Genomic DNA, 16738 nt, shown 5'->3' with positions numbered 1-16738 from the left:
GAGACGCTTAATCTACGAGCTCCACTCTCAGAGGCGCGTACACGGAGGGGGTGACCCATGTGCGCACGAGCGGCGTGCACATGCGGGCTGAACAAGACCGCGCCTGTGGTTTGTGCGCACACGCATCTTTCGATGACTGCACGCGCGGCCGCTTCCCCCAGAGCGGCAAGGATGGCAAAGCAAAATGAAGAAGCGCGAGACCACGTCACGGGCGGAGGAATGGTGACACGGCCGCGGCGTCCGCTGCCGAGGAATCGGGCGGATGCAGCGCCCCGGAAAAGCACGTCGGATGCTCAGATCTCGCGCATGTCTATTGTAACTCGACGCGTGGTTATAATGTGCCTTTCGTGACGAGAAGGCGAGACCAGGTTTGAGTCCGCGAAGAACACCATGGAGCGTGCGTCTGCAGCACTCATGTGTATATGTGTATGTGTGTGTGTGTGTGTGTGGAAGAGGTGGCGACTGTGCCGCTCTGTGCGCCCACCCAACGTCCTACAACATCGAATGTGCTCCCGTGAGAAAGAGAGGTGGGAAAGGAGGGGGAGGGGGCTACGAGTATTGCTAAGCACCATGAACTATCCACGCTCACGTGCACTGTCTCTCTCTCTCTCTCTCTCTCTCTCTCTCTCTCTCACCCTTCACTCCGTGACGCCATCTGCCTCGCCTCCTTTCCATCTCGTACACACACACACACGCCCGACCGCCCAAACGCCACTGCCCACCTCACCTGCGGTCTCTCTGTGCCTTCTCATTAGTCGATCGAGCAGCCTGTCGTCACAGTTGCAACAGCAACAAGCACGCTTCCCCTTCCCCTTCCGTCTTCCTGACATCATACTTCCTGTCTCTACAACGCTAAACAACGGCGTGGAAGCAGGCGCCCTTCATTGTGCAAAGGGAGGTGCATGCGCGCGGAGCGGGCGGGTCTTCCGCTCAGCCGCTCTTCTCTATCCGTGCGTTTGCTTCCGTAGGATCGTAGCCCTGAGAACTCTGCCTTTACGGTTCTTGTCGCGGGCGTGCGCTGCCTGCAAACATACGACGGCCACCATCACCACCACCATCGCCCCCCCCGCCAACATTTTCTTTTCCCTCGTGGTTGCGCCCCTTTCGACCCGCCGCGCGCAGCATGTCAAGTGCGCCGCAACACAACGGCGCTGCCTCCGTCATCGTGGCGGAACGCGTCACACACTTCCTCATGACGCTGCTTGTCATCCTCGGCTGCAGCGGCGCTCTTCAATACGCTGATGCTCGTCTTGAGCGTCAGGCCTACGTCGCTTATCGGACCCCGCACCTCTGCTCATACCAGATCATGCAGTCCGTCGCGTGCCCGGATACGAAGCCGATGTGCTGCGTCGCCTCGTCCGCGATCCGCTGCTGCGCGGGCACGACCTCCTGCGGTAACTGCACTGAAAGCATCGTCGGCTACGAAATGCCGAAGAGCAGCGTCATCATTGGCTGCTTCAGCTTGAGCGTGTTTGTCCTTCTGGGCAGCATTATCATGTCCGGCGTGGGCCGCCACCTCGCGTGGATGCTCGAGCACCGCCGCGTGATCGAGAGCTACCGCAAGCGCCTCCTGCTACTCCGTGCAGAAGCGCGCGAGTTCAAGAAGGAACTGGCCGAGACGGAAGAGAAAGACATCGACGACACGGTGGGGTGCGTCATCTGCTGTGCCCGTCACATCGATGTGGCGTTGACGCCGTGTGGGCATGTGTGCTGCTGTCATTTCTGCGCGAAGCGTCTACGAGAGTGTCCGGTGTGCCGCAGCGCCCTCCAGCGCTGTTTTGACTTGCCGCTGTACTACGTGAAGCAGCTCCTGAGCGCTGCGGAGGCCGCGGAGGACGACAACGGCGGCGGCGTCAGCGAGTCCGCCTTATCGCCGTCAGAGATGTCAACGATCACCTGCGATAGTGCCACGGTCACGAGGGCGCGGGCAGCACGGGAAGAGGACCCGCGCGGAGCGGACGAGGCGGCTTTCGCGCCCGCGACTGCTGAAGATCACGCCGTCGAGTCCGCTATGGCGTCGCTACCCAGCAACTGCAACTGCAGCAGCAGCATCAGCACTAGAGGCGGCATCGTTGCAGGTATGCACGGTAGCACAGAACAATCACCTCGTAGCACGTTGAGAGCCTCCGGTACTTCGGAGATGGGAATGGTCAACCCTTTTAGAAGCCGCTACTCACGTGTTCCTTACTCCGACGAAGACAACGACGGTGACGGGAGAGATAAGCGGATGGGCAGCAGTACCGCCAGCGCGAGCCCCTTGGTGCGACGTGTGCCAGCAACCGGTGCGGTCGCCTCCCCCCCTTCGGAGGCGCGGGCCGCCGCTGTCGAGGAGGCAGACACTGCCACTTCCGGCGTCAACGCGCACCACTCGCATGTGTACATCTCCGTCGAGAGGTGAAGTGGCCGCGGCGTCGGGAGCAACACACACGCACAACTCCGCGCCAGAACCGGGAGGGGAAGAGGAAGTGGACAGACAGGCGCGGATGCGCAACGGCGGGGGTCGATGCAACGACTTCTTCGGTGCGCCATTGGGCATGTGCGCTGGGCTGCTGCGCCCCTCCCCTCCTTCCCGCTCGGTCCTCCGCGACGTGCACGCTCACTTTCATCAGTTTTCCTCTACATTATGATCTCGGCGCGGGAGTGTCTCGCTATTTTGTTGTTGGTTGGTGTGTGCATGGGTAGCAGCGCTGGCGCACATGTGTCTCTCGATCACCGGCGATGGTGTCCGAGTAGAGGGCCGATGTGCGTTGGCCCTATGGGGTGTCTCTTCATTGCCGCATCTGCATGAATGTGTGCCAACCCCCGCCGCCCCGCCACCGCCTGTCACCTCGCTTACTTTTCAGTCTTATTCATGTCTCTGCAAGGCAGCCGCGAGGCGCCCTCTCGTTATGGCCCGCGCGCACGCAGACACACACCAGCCACATAAACTTTGACCCCGAACCCCTCTTGCAGCTGCCACCGCAGCCGGTTCCCTCTCTCTCCCCATTCGCTTTCAGTTGTTGCAAGCTGGGAAATGAAGATGCAGCGAGAGCGCGCGGGGGAAGAGGGGAGGGCGAGGGGAGAAGGTTCACTGAAGCATGAAGCCTCGTTATTCTGTGCTTGCATGCGCGCCATGTTCGTATGCTTCGGTACTTGTGCAAGCACTCAGCAGCAGCAGAGAAGAGATGCCCCACTTTCTCTTGGCGTTGATGTGGCGAAGGGCATTCCACGTCCACCTTCTCGTACCCCGACCCCGACACACCCTCTTCTCCGGCTGTGCACCCTCTCACTCTCTCGTCTTGTATTGCCACCGCCGGATCGACGAAGGCAGCCATCAGCAGTGCTGTAGCGGCGCGCCGTGAGCCTGCCCTCCCACCTTCCGATCAGCTTGCGGCTTTGTCCCTATCTCACAGGCACACACACACACACACACACACACCTTCAGCATAGATAGACCAACACAGAGAGAGAGAGATAGATAGAAACTTTCTCGCGGCATGCGCAACGACGTTGTCGACCTCCCCAGCAGCGCAGCATCACTGCTCGAAGCTGCGAGGAAGTGGCTCATATGTACTCCGTGGGAGACCGCTCAAGGCACAGCCGGTGATCCCACCGCAGCAACGGTGCTGTGTGAGCTTGTGGAGCTCAGTCGGCTGCGGCATCTCCTCTACACCGCGACAATGCGGTGTGCAGAGCAGCAACCGGCACCCCACGGAACTGAGAGCCCGTCCGCCTCTCCAAAGGTGACGGAGGACAGTGCAGAGGCATCTAGCAACACCGATGCGCTGCGCCGTGGCCGACAGCAGCGCACCTCCTCGCCTTGCCCAACGCCGACCAGTAAGGCGCAGATGACCCGCATGGCAGTGCGGCAGCGTTTTCAGCAGCTGCTCAAGCGCAGCAACGCCTCCGTGCAGGCGCTTTACCGCGCCACACGCAAAACAGACGTGATCCTGTCGTCGACGACTTCCAAGGCCACACGCACCGCGCCAGCGGCGCCGACATCCTTTGCGTGTGTTGCGGACATCGACGCTGCCGACGTGTTCTGGGCACTCGTCCTGTACATGTCGGCTGCTCTTTGCTGGAGGCAGCGTCGCTTCCTCGCGGCGCCGCGCCGCGCAGACGCCTGCGTTGAAGACGTGGTGAGCAGCTCCCGAGACACATCAGAGCGCCACTCACTGCAGCCGCACATATCATCGCAACCGTCGCGGCAGGAGAGCGCGCACTCATCGCTGAGCTCCACCGCCGACTACTTCACCGGCCACACGCCACGCGATACAGCGGCACGGCACGGAGCTGGCGGCGGTGCAGAAGCGGACTTCTCTGCTGCGCTGCGGTCACACTACGCACTTGGTAAGGCTGCGGCCGACAACACGCCGCTCAGTCGCTGCCGTAGAGTCCTTGAGCGCTTGCTACCGCTGCTGGAAAGTCGCTTGTCTGAGGCGCAGCTGTGGCGCCAACCGTCGCTTCTCGCAGCCCTTGATGTGCTTGCGCGAGGCTTCGCGATGGCCGAGGACCTTGTGCATGCTTTATCCTCGCCAAGCGACATGGGCACGGCTGCGCGGTGTCCGCTGTGCTACGCTGCGGCGCTGGACAACGAGCTTGCGGTGGAAGCGTTCCTGCACCTTCGCTGCTACGCTGCCGCCTATCAAGGCGCAGAGGATGTCGCGGAAGATGCAGGAGCCCAGCACGGGCGGCAGCGAAGAGAGACTCGAAACGGCTTTGATAGAGCTGAGCTGATCCCGGGTGACGTCGGATGGGTAGCTGCGTGTCGCATCGCGTTGTGGAACAACTGTCGAGCCTCGCTGATGCGGCTGTGCTGCCCACCCTTGTTCTGCACAGCCATGTGGTGGCCTCATCATCAAGAAGCATGTGAACGGGCGGGGTGCAGGCGATATGCGGTTCTCGAGGCTCTTTGGATCAGCTGGTGGCGAGCGGAGGCATGGCTGGCCTCCGGCCCTTCTTCCCCCGAGATCACAAGCACGAGGGTCGTAATTTCCAGGGATGCGGCGGCGCGCTGGCGCAGCGCACTACTGTTCATGCAAGTTGTACTACCCGCTGCTGAAGCCGCAGCGCGTGAACCCGGTGCCGAGGACTCCGGTGTCGAGGATGGTGCGGCAGAGAAGCACCCGAACTCGCAGCGCGCCAACCACCGCGCGCTCCTCGCCCACCTCGTGCAGCTGCCGATTGTGACCGAGCGCATCCACACCGCTGGCACCCGCAACTGCGGCGCCTCCGGCACGGTGTTTCACTGGCTCTCGCAACAGGGAGATGTACCGCTGCTGACCCTTCTCTGTCGTACGCTTGACGGCTGCACCGCAGCGATAACGGCAGGCAAAGCCCCCGTGGGGCGGCCCGTTGCCGCCGCGGAAGCAGCTGCCGGACACGCCGGTCGAGCGTACATCATCCACCTTGGCGCTGCGCATGCGAGGGGCGAAGGCGTCGGTGACGATCGCCGCCACAGAGCAACTTTACCGGCACCAGAAGCAGCCGAAAGCGGTGCGGTGGCGTCCATTGGTGGCCCGGTGAGTCAGCCAGCCCCCACATACCCGGGTCGTGGCTTGTGCAGCTCAGTCTCCTCCGTGTGGGGCTTACACCTGATGGACACCCTCGGCCAAAACGCCCTTGACGTGGCGTGCAGGCATCAACATCTGCCGTGTGTGCGCCTCCTGCTGCAGGCGGGGCTGTCACCGAACTCCCTCACAACCCTCGTCTCTGATAAGTGCGTCGACTCGCTGCCGCTGCCGTTGCTCAGGCTGCTCTACGACCCCTCCCTTCTTGAAGGAGCGGACGGCAGCCGCGGTGCGCCGCACATGGGACTGGCGGAGCGGCTGCGCCAGCCGACTTGCCCCGCCGCGGCTGCCTCTCGCACCCTTGCGCAGCTCGCGTTCCGGCTGTGGACAGAGAAAGTGCAGCAGCTGTCAATGGTGCCGCAGGCAGCTGATGGCGAGGCCTTCGCGTTGGACCAGTGGCTCAGTGCCTACACGCGGTGTCAAGCGGCCCAGGATCGTGTCTTGCGGCCAGCAATGGCAGCGCTGGAGTTCGACGCGTACGAGCCCGTGGCCCGTCTCGTCGTGTTGTCTGTGCTAACGCGCAAGCTGAACGACTGGTTGGCCACCGCACCGTCGTCTGTGCGCTTTGGTGCAAGCGATCTGCCGGTCGGCACCAGCGGCAGCGTACGAGGTGACGCGGCGTCGAGTAGGTCCTCCCCCACCGTTTCACAGCTGCAGCCAGCGCCACCCTCCCTTCGGCAGCTGCGGCTGCAGCACACGGTCGCGCTGCGGCTGTACACGCAGCTCACATGCCCGCTCGGCCGCGCGCTGCTGCGCCGCGCTGTCGACGCGCGGTGTGCCGTGTGTGACGCCCTTGCCGCACGAGAGGACAGAGCAGCATCTGTGCTCCTCGCTGCCTCTGCAGTTATGTCTGCTCCGTCCACTGCGGAGGCGGTCAGTGTCGGTGACGAGGTTGCGAAGAGAGACGTGGCGGTGGTGACTCCTGAAGCGTCCGTGCCGGTGCCTCCAGGGGCCTCGTCGCTGGCGCTATCGGAACCCGTCAAGTCGCGCCAGGAGCTGCAAGGCCTCTACGAGCGCGAGCTTGCGGATGCACACAAGCTCGACGCACGTCTTGTTGCCGAGCACCAGCAGCGCATGTGTGCGATGGAGGCGCGTGGCGGATCGGAAGGGGACTACCGCCACCGTGGAACGCATCCGCGGCACCTGCGCGCTTCCCTTGTTGCTGCTCATGGGGTCGCAACGGTGCTACGCGGACGCCATCATGAGCACCACACATGTGCAAGGCGGCACTCTCACCGAAGCGGCAGCGGCCACGATGGCGAAGCGTGCGCCCTCTACGCGCTAGCCGTGATCCCGTCCGCGGAGGCGCTGCAGTCCGCCCGGTGGGAAACCAGCGCAAATCGCTGCACCGTTGAGCAGCCGCGGCCGCAGCGCACCACCGCCGGCGTGCGCCACGTCGTCGAGCCGACCCTGTGGACTTTCACGAGCGCACCACAGCAGGTCTGGCTGCGGCTGCCCGATGGCGTCGACCTTGACCGTCTCTTACGCGAAAACGATGGAGGCGGCTTTGGTGTGATCGCTGACGACATGCCGCTGACGGCGCCGGTGCAGCGTGGTGACCTCGTCACATTCCGCTGCAGCAGCGGTAGGGATGGCGCCGGTGGATCGGGTGGCATCTCTGCAAGGGTCGCGCAGCAGCAGCAGCAGCAGCAGGGCGCGAGGGCAGAAGAACGCCGCCATAGTCCGCAGTTTGTTGTCCAGCAAATCTTCTCGGAGCGGCGCACGCTACCATACCTTGTCTGGAAGAGTGCGACGGCAGAGGACAAGGACCTCCAGCACCAGCCGCCTCCTGCAAGTCTCGTGCTCCCTTACGCTGTGGCCGCAGGCACGCCGGCGTGGACGCTGCCGCACAGGGCAGCGCCTCGGAGCACAAGTGGCGCCACAGACCCACGCCAGGACAGCATAACACTGCACGCCTGCTGTTTGGCGGTGTCGTACGTGGCGCGCATGACGTCCGCACAGCTGCACGACCGCCACCCGCTCGACTGGCTGCTGCAGACACGTCGTGCCGCCAATTTCTCTCCGAGCGCCTCGGAATCGGGGTCGACTGACGTGCTCACGACGCTGCAGTGGAGCGCGGAGTGGACTGCGCGGTGGGCACAGACGGTGTGGGCAGGCCACCAACCGTGTTGGCTGGAAGAGAGGATGCGAACCACCAATGACAGTAGCGGTGCTTCTCAAGGTCACGGCGACAGCTCACGCGAGTGCGGGACGCATTCGAGCAGCCGCAGTCCGGGTTGCTGCACCGCAAACGGCGGACGTGACGTCGTACACTTCACAGATCCTTTTTGCACCTTCGATGACGCCGATGCAGCCGATGGGCGCGACAGCTTCGCCGTCGATGGCGGGCGGCGTTCTCTGCACGTTCTTCGGACATTGATGAGCGGCGGTACTGCACCGCACGAGGCGCAGAAACTCTCTGCCGAGGTGGACTGGCCCTCTCGAGCGGAAGGCTGCAGCGCAGTGGTCACCGCCGATGTGGTGCTGGGCAGTGCCACTGTCGTGTGAGCGTGCGGCTCGTGGGCGTCAGGTGAGTGGGGGGGGAGGGACGGCAAGGCGACAGATCGACGCGAGGGAGGGACGAGGCACTCAAGCACACGCGCGCGCGCAGGTGTGCACGTACGCGGGTGTGTCCTTTTCCCACTTTCACAACGAAACAAAGTGACAACAAGCAGGTACGGGCCGGATGCGCCACCCTACGAGGGGCGACGGGTGAGTCCGAGGTACGCAACCACTCGGAAGCATGGCGCCGGCGATGCAGGGCCGCTCTGTGTGTGTGTGTGTGTGTGTGTGTGTGTGTGTCTACATGCTTTCTGTAGTTCTCAGAGCCTGTACGTCTGCGCATGTGGATGACACCCTCCCCTCCGACCCATCCCACCCCGTCCCTCTTGGAGTCTTGTGCGTGACGGACAAGCTTCGGTGCACACGGGGCACGTCTGGAGCGCCGTGATGTATGCCTTCGCTGCCTTGTATTTTTCCTCTGCTGTCTCTCCGCCTACCACCGCCACCACCACAGGGGGCGCACACGCGCTTACATGAAAAGGGTTAAGAGTGTGATTGGTTAGCCACTGCCACAGCTGCGCCATGAGGAGCCGTGAGGCGTCGAGGGCCGCAGCAGAGCCGGCACCCACGCCGTCCTCGGAGCCGCTGTGGCAACGGCCGGCCGATGCGGTTGCTGTGCCCGCATCAGTGCAGCGCTTCTATACCCACTTTATGACACTTCTCACCCAACAGGGCCGCTGTGGCCCAGCAACGATAGCAGCGGCAGTATCGGCCCCACTGCAGCACCACAGCACCTCCACTGCCGACGGTCAAGACGGCACCGAGGACGACGCACTGCGCCGCCTCACTTGTGCCCAAGAAGACGCGCTCGGTCCGCTGCTCTGGCAGTGGTTGGTCCTCTTCTCTTTAGCTGTACAGCCGGCGGGAGAAGCACCGCAGGAGCGCGGTCCTGTTCCGTCCGCGACGGCGGTTGCGTCCGCCGTGTGCTCGGCGGCGCCATCACACACGCTCGGGCCACACGATGTGGAGCGACTCTTTCGTTCTGGGTTCTCCTCTCTTCTGCCGGTGGCTGGTAGTGGCGGTGGTGCCGGTGGTTTGCGCGGCAGCCGGCTGCCCCCCGCGGATCCGCCCGCGCCCTGGCACAGCGTGCCGCTTGCAGAACACAACGGTCCCGAGAGGGCTCTCGTGGCTGCGCTCAGCACCCTCAGCTGCAATGGTCCGCTCTTCAGTGCGTGGTGTGCGCTGTGCTACACGTGTGTGGGCGCCTCGCTGCTGGTGAGCACATCTCAGCGCCGTCGGGAAGGGGAAAATGCGGCCGCAGACCTCTCCACGAACGACTTCTCGGCATCAGAGGAGGCCATCCGCAGCGCTCTGCAACGCCTTCGCCACGCCTGGAACTCAGCCGTCGAACTCGCGGACGCGGCGACGGGTGGCTTGAGCCGACCCGGCAAGTTGGCGGCGCGAAGAGGCGTCGACGCGTGTGCGACGCTGCGGTTATGGGCGACGGTTTACACAACGTGTACTGCATTTGGCTCAGTCGCCGAGGCAGCGCCGATCACGCATGAGAAGGGCGGTGAAAACCGTGAGCTGCAAGCCCCACCGCTCTCCCTATCTCTCTGGGCGGTGCAGTGGTACTGCGAGTGCACTCGCGTCGCCGCGCACGGCGCGGATGAAGGCTTTCACTCGGAAGAGGCAGGAGTGCCCGTGGAACTCGTGACTCGCGTCATGTGCTACATGTGTCACCGCCTCGAAGCTGAGGTAGTGAGGCGTGCCCGGAGGCGTGAATGCACGGGGTCTGCAGCGTCTCTGCTCATTGCGCCTCCTTCGGAGTCCAGCGCCCCTGCTCCCACCGTGCCGCCGCTCCGTGTTGGGACCTTGACTGCTCTCGCCCTGCAGTCTGCCATGCATCTCGTCGGCGACGATGCGGACCGCCGCGGCGGGGCGGCGAAGCGCTCTGGCGGCCGCAGAGGCAGGGCGCCGCTGAGGCGCCGACGTCATGCATGGCAGAGGAGCTCCGACGACGACGATGACAGCGATGCCGACAGCAGTCTGGAAGACCCGGACTATGGCGGTGGGACGGAGGGAAGGTGGTGCGGGCGCACCGACGCGCAGAGCGGCGCTTCGCGTTTCATCTTCGGTCAGCAGGAGCGGTATGAAGTGGCCATCGCCTCTGGGGTGTTCACCACCTACTCGGTGTGCCCTGCCGACGACGATGTGGCGCAGCCCGCTGACCGCCATTACATGCATCGGCTAACCGGGGAGCAGTATCTCCGCAACGGCACGGTGCACTGGTGGACGCTGAGGGATTCGCAGCGTCACCGGCAGCTGATGGCAGAAGCCCGGAACACGTCATAGGGATTCGCTGCTCAGTGATGGCGCGGCTTTCGGAAGAAGAGGTGTGGGGTGTCTTTGCAAACTCACGTACCTAGCCGCAGGCGTGTATAGGCGATGGTGCACGCCATGTTAAACGGTTGTCGCAGCGAAGGGAGGGGGTGAAAAGGGGGCGGCCGGCACGCCGCCCATCCGTGGCGCTCTTTCTGTGTGCTTCAGGATCTCCGCGGGGTGGTGAGGCGAGAAGCCAGAGGTCGCTCGCACGCTGCTGTGCCTTGTACGGACTGGGCAAGTGGCCGCCGTCCAGAAAACGCGTCATGCCGTCTCCTGAGGGCCCAGGGGCAGGGCCGCAATGCGTTTGCGGTCTCATGATCCAACAACCCACCCCCTCCTTGCCTGCATGGCCTCTTGGGTCTATCCTGTCATCTGCTCGCACAGCATGGCAGCTGCAATGCACACGCACGCCCCTCTCGCTCCGCGCACTCTCTCTTCCCCTCTCGCTCTACAGACGACACGCCAGCTCCACGGAACGAGTGTTTCGGCTCATCGCTTCACCAGTCATCGCCCCGACAGAAACCACCACCGTCAAACATGTTGGGTGCACCGAGTCCGGCAGCAGGCGAACTCAGACGCGGTCTTGCACGGCTTGAGAGGTGAAGGGCGGAGTAGGCAGCGGGGAGGCACTAACGGGCCGAAGAAGATCCTGGCAGCCCTCTCCGCGCCGAGGAGCAGCACCGGTCGCAAGAACAGCAACCCTCAAGGAACTCGGAAGACAGGGCTGCCTGTCGGGTGGTCCAGTGATCGGCCGTACAGAGAAGACGATGATGAGATGCTCACAGGGGCGGAAGCTTGCCACGCGGGAAGACGACACGCCACGGAGCCACCTTTTCGTCTGCTAGAGTGCATGCCAACGCCCCTGTGTTGCGCGTGCACACGGGCTGGCACTTAGTCAGCTTGGCCGACCGGGTGATGTGCATACGATGCGCACAGCGAGATTGCACCCAGCCGACACACCGTCTTCAGGACCTTTCCGGTGTAGACTTGGTAAGTGCGATCCTTCGTTATGAGACTCAGGGGGACCCCCACACTGCCACGCAGCTGTGTCAGACCGCGGTCCTCGAGCTAGAAGGCTCGGGAGCGCCGACTGTGGGGAGTTCGAGGCGGCAGTGCCACCGAAGGCGTGCATCCAAGGCGAATTGGATAAGCGGAACGTGTGTGAGTGCGGTGGTTAGCGCGAGCGAGTGGCGAGACGACCAACGACCAGCAGCAGGAAGCAGCGCACGTGCTTCTTCTCTCCCTCAGCTCCTGCACGCCTAGCCAAGGACAGACAAAAGAAAAAGGAAAGCGAGCTTGATGCTGCCCAGGAGGGGGGCCACGATCATCTTGCACTGGTACACACACACACACACACACACACACATACACACTAGACAGACAGCGGTTCCGCGATGCGCACTCACGCGGCCGCTGTTGGCACTGGCAGGCAGATGCTGTTGCCAGCTGTTTCTCAGATATGTTGGTCGCTCCCCTCCGCCGTGTCTTCCACCGCCTGCGGCGGAGCTCGTTTCAGTGCCCAGTTCACCGCTTCCTCAGCTTGACCTTCCTCTCCTCTTCTCTACCCGTCACCTTGATGCACCCACGGCTCACACCGACACTCGCGGCGATTCTCGTCGCGACTGCACTCTTATCCACACCTCTTCACCATCGCCCAGCTGCTCATCTACAAAGTACGGGGTACACACACTGCCCTGCTCGCGTGCTTGTCTGGAGGGGTTTGTCTGTACGCGTGTGTGCATGGCATCGGTGACCCCCTCTCCCCTCCCCTCCCCTCCCTCCCTCGTCGTCATCTTTCGATTGTCTTAGACTTCTCTTCCCTGTCTCTTTTGGTATTGTCGTTGCTGTCCACCGCCCTCTGCCGCGTCTTTCTTGGTTAGCTGGGGTGTCACATCTCTGTCTGGCCGACTGGTTGGCTCGCTTTCTGTCTCGCTCGCACTACATCTCTGCATCGCGCGCGTGAATACCGCCACCACCGCCATCACCATCACCACCACCACCACCACTATCACCGCCATCACCATCACCACCACCACTATCACCACCATCACCACCACCACCACCACCACCACACGCGCACGTCTACGCCGTTGTTGCTCTGCGCTTGTTCGTTGAATGACACGCTAATCGATCCCCACCGTTGTTGCCATCGCTCATCTCTTCCTGTCGTTGTGATTTGGGTCAGCGGGCTCTGCCTACGTACTTCATATCCCTTCTGCTTTGGGTGCTGATCTCCTTCATCTTCTCGTTCCGCTGTTGCACCGCGTTGTTTGCTGCGGTGATTAACTCAAACCCTGGAACAGGTGAGTCGACCTGCTGGTCCATGTGCCTGCAAGTCTGTGTCTTGGATCCTTCGTTTCTTTGAGCTCGCGTGCACCCCCCCCTCCCCTCATCTCCCCCTCGTCTTTCCACAAATTTAGCTTTCTATCCGACCCCTCCATTCCACCCTGAGCGCAACGATACATGCACACTGGCCTTACGGGGTGCACCATCTGCTCTTCGCTCTCTCCACTCCTGTGTGTGTGCCGTCGTCGCCGCGCAACTCTTCTGTTGTCGCTGCTTACATAGCCAGCTCGTTCTCGTGTGTGTGTGTGTGTGTGTTTGGCAGCCCTGCTGACGCCCCTCCTCCTTCCCCTTCCCCTTCCCTCATCATCACCCCACACGCTAACCGCCTTGTGTGTGTAGTGTCGTGTTGTTTTCCTCGTGGCGTTCTCGTACGCCTCTCTTCCTTCGAGAGAAGACCGGCACACCGTTGAAGCAGGCAAGACTCCTTCGCGGCGGTCAACGACGGTGTTCTCCTGCTTTGCCAAGTCGCTCCTCTGCTGCGTATCTGTCTCCGTGCCGCTGGTGCCCCTCCCTTTCCTCGCGCCTCCTGCCGCTGCCGCACACTTCGGCAGCAGCGGAAGCAAGCTGAAGTGGTGAGGAAGGACGAGACAAGAGAAGACACACAGCAAGCGCGCGCCGTATAGAGGGAACAAGTTAGGTGCCATTCGACAGCAAGCGGGGTAACCGCAGCGGCACAGAGCTACAACGGCCCGCGAGAAGGGCAGAGGTGAGAATGCAGAGAACGAAGCCTGCAGTGACGGTGCCGACGACGTCGCCCAAGGCGGCGCAGGCACCCAAGGAACCCACCATCACCATCATCTCGAGCGACGGGGAGGCCTTCTCACTGATCCCCAGCACCATCGCCCACTCGCACCTGCTGGAAGGCGCTGTACGTCGATGGGCAGAGATCTATCAAGCGAAAGTGAAGGAGCGGTGGGGTGCACCCTGCACCCCGACGGAGGCTAACGACGACGAAGACGATGCTACGGCAGATGACCTGGAGGAGACCCCAGATGAGAACTACATTGCCCACTTCTACGAAGAAACCGCGAGTGATGTGACGACGACGAGCGGCGCCTTGGAAGACGTGGGTAGCGGCGGTGGTGCCGGCGCCGCCGCACGGCCGTCCGGCAGAGGCGCTGCCACTGCTGCTGCTACCGACGACGACGACGACGCGGAATCGAAGCGGCGGCAGAGGCGTCCGCATGCGGCCCGAACGAAGAGCGCGCGGGCCCGTAACGAAGAAGACGCACATCACCCTAAGAAAGTAGCGCTGCCGTTTGAGTTTGCGGATACAGATGAGGGGACGTCGGTGGCGAGACGGGCCTCGGGCGACGGGGAGAGCAACCTGCGCGGTGCCGACAATGGGGACACCGACTCGGACCGCACCGCCAGCGTGCTGCCCTCCTCGGTGGAGAGCTCTATGTCGAGCACATCGAGCCCGTTGAAGTCGCAGAGCAACGGCGGAACTCCGACGCGGGCTAGTGACGCGGCGGGGGTGTTAACCGAACTGGCAGGAGTGCCACGCTTCACTCATACGCCTCGCTTGGACACACACGCACAGCCGTCACCGATGTCGACAGCATCGTTGCAACATTCCGCCGCCGCCGTCGGAGTTGAGGAAAGCCGCAGTGGAAATGTGTGCAACACGCCGACAGGGGCAGCCGCACATGCCTTGACGACCACGGCCGCCACTATCAAGAGTCGTAACGCGCGCTCCCCTGCCGCCACCGGCACCTCTTCCTCCAGCCGCAGCTCGCGTGTGTCTCCGTCGACGCTGATGGATGCTGACCAGTCGACACCGAGCGTGCTCAGCGGCGAGGAAGGCGAAGAAAGGGAGGAGGAACGAGGCCGCGATGAGGGTGCTGGCGGTGCGAATGGAGGCAAGCGACCCTCGCGGGACTCTCGCAATCTAGGCGATGAGGGACTAGACAGCGTAGAGGTCTCTTCGTCCTCCTCCGAGTCGATGTCGCCGTTTGGGTGCCCGGCCAACACCACCACTACAGTGCCGAATGGCCGTGGCGCGCGGCGCCACAGGGACCCCGTCGTCTCGGCCTCGTCCAGTTTCACTTCCAGCACCACCTCCTCCTCGTCGCACCTCACCTCGTCTGGTGGCGGCCGCAGCAAAGGCCACCGGCACAGCAGCACCGTCGTCAAGGTTGGTGCGGCCGAGGCAGACGACGACTTCGATGAGGAAGACAAGGGAGATGCGGCTAGGACGGACGTAGGAGTGGCGCTGGACACCGCGGCAGCAGCAGCGATGACCTCTACTGGAAGTGCTCGCAGCGGTAGCGGCCGCCCCAGCACGTCGCCTCCGCCTCCGGATTGGTGCTCCCCCAGCAGCTGCCACCAACGCACGCCGTGCATGACGGACGAGGACGACGTCGGGGCAATGATGGCCGAAGACAGGCTTGGTGCGCCGGCTGGCATTTCACCCGCGCTTACGTCAAGCCGCACAGAAAGCATTGGCTGCTTCTCGCTGTCTACCCAGCCTCCACTCGCACCTGGCGCAGGGGGAACCGTTACGGCCTCCGTGCCGTCGCCGATGGATCACATCTCGCTGACCGCTGCCACACACGCTGCAACGTCAGCCAGTGCGGCCGCAGAGACTGCCCTCGCCACCAAGAGAAATAGCGGCGGCGCCGGCGTGAAGCCCCTCACGAGTAGCCTCGCCTACGCGGACGGCATCCGCATCACGTCCAGCGCCATTGTGTTCGACCTCGTGCGATCCGCCTCGCCGTGCGCCTCTCCAAGCTCTGGCAAAGCCGCAGCCGCTGTGCCAGTTGTCGAATCCGCGGCCAGCGCCGCTGGCGCACCACCGACAGCGGCCGCACCGACCGTCAATATTCACTCCTCCACGCTGCTCGTGTGCATCAAGTACATGAAGCACTTCGCCGAGGCGGAGGCGCAGGCAGCGGCTGACGCAGCTGCAGCTGGCAAGTGCCGCAAGCATCTGCGCCACAAGTATCGGCATTGCAAACATCGGCGCGGCCGCCACAGCAGTGACAGCAGTGGGAACGACGACGATCAAGACAGCAGCGCGACGGGCACCTCCTCCGCGTCTTCACTGTCGATCACGTCGGGGTCCTCCTCGGACAACAGTGACGAGGACGACGACGACACCGAAGTTTCAACGGTCAGCGACTCATCCTTCAGCCCAATGTCGATTGGAGCGCCGCCAGGCGGTCCATGCGTGAGTGGTGGGGCGGTGAGAAGGGGTAACCCAGATGGCGCGCCGCCCGGCACAGCAGCCGGCACCCCGGCGTCGCCTTTGGGCGGGCCCGCCGCCATTCCGGCGCCTCTCACGACGCCGCTAGTGTCCCTTCTCTCCCCATGGGAGCAGAACTTCCTCTACGTGGACTTGCTCGGCGCACCCGAGACGGTGCTCGCCGCGTCGCTGGCCATCTTAGACGTCTGCCCTGACTTCGATTACAGCTCCCCAAGCGTGCATCTGGGGGATGCGAAGGCGAGGGCAGCTCTCATGGCCCCACCGCCACCGCCGGAGGGCGTGCACACGCTTATAGAAGTCATGGCCGCGGCGAAGCAGCTGCAAATCGAGCCCCTGCACGCCCTCTGTGCCGGGTGGTTGGCCGACTTCATGATCCGAGCTTCGTACGGGGCGACAGACAACTTCGAGGCGGCGCATCTGATTCGGCAGTGTCTTCGTGTGACAAGCGACTGGAGTCGGCGGGAGACGGACTGCCTGAAGATCGAAAATGAGTGGCCAGCGAATGAGGAGTCCGAGTAGCGGGCGGTTGACGGGAGCAGAATACGGAGGAGCAAGGGCACCGTGGAGCTGCCGCCGCTGCCACCGGGGATACCGCCTGGCTCCCATCTTATGTCTCTGAAGGATATTACCGCCCCCACTGCCAGCCTTGTCGCTCTCTGATGTTTGGGTGTGCGCGCCAATGTAGGTGCACGTGTGTGCGGGTGCGGATGTGCGTGAGTCGTGGAGAGGGCGGCGCCTCTCATTGCTG

At 63.3% G+C, this 16738-nt stretch overlaps 4 protein-coding genes across 4 annotated transcripts; all 4 read left to right on the top strand.

Annotated features, from left to right (window-relative positions):
- Positions 1–1123: 1123 nt before the first annotated feature.
- LMJF_09_1210 (hypothetical protein) lies at positions 1124–2398 on the top strand (the record flags this gene model as incomplete). Its single annotated transcript, XM_001681242.1, has 1 exon — positions 1124–2398. One exon carries the CDS (start codon positions 1124–1126, stop codon positions 2396–2398), a length of 1275 nt encoding a protein of 424 aa, XP_001681294.1.
- A 1261-nt stretch (positions 2399–3659) lies between these two features.
- Positions 3660–8057, top strand: LMJF_09_1200 (conserved hypothetical protein; the record flags this gene model as incomplete). The annotated part of the gene is made up of 1 exon (XM_001681241.1): positions 3660–8057. One exon carries the CDS (start codon positions 3660–3662, stop codon positions 8055–8057), a length of 4398 nt encoding a protein of 1465 aa, XP_001681293.1.
- Positions 8058–8633: 576 nt separating this feature from the next.
- On the top strand, positions 8634–10406 carry LMJF_09_1190 (conserved hypothetical protein; the record flags this gene model as incomplete). Its single annotated transcript, XM_001681240.1, has 1 exon — positions 8634–10406. The coding sequence occupies one exon, from the start codon at positions 8634–8636 to the stop codon at positions 10404–10406; it is 1773 nt and encodes a 590-aa protein (XP_001681292.1).
- A 3088-nt stretch (positions 10407–13494) lies between these two features.
- LMJF_09_1180 (conserved hypothetical protein) lies at positions 13495–16509 on the top strand (the record flags this gene model as incomplete). Its single annotated transcript, XM_001681239.1, has 1 exon — positions 13495–16509. One exon carries the CDS (start codon positions 13495–13497, stop codon positions 16507–16509), a length of 3015 nt encoding a protein of 1004 aa, XP_001681291.1.
- Between the last annotated feature and the right edge of the window lie 229 nt (positions 16510–16738).

Source organism: Leishmania major, chromosome 9, assembly GCF_000002725.2.
Source record: "Leishmania major strain Friedlin complete genome, chromosome 9".
Taxonomy (NCBI): domain Eukaryota; phylum Euglenozoa; class Kinetoplastea; order Trypanosomatida; family Trypanosomatidae; genus Leishmania; species Leishmania major.
Note: the sequence above shows the minus strand (reverse complement) of the source record. Positions and strands in the feature narration are given on the sequence as shown.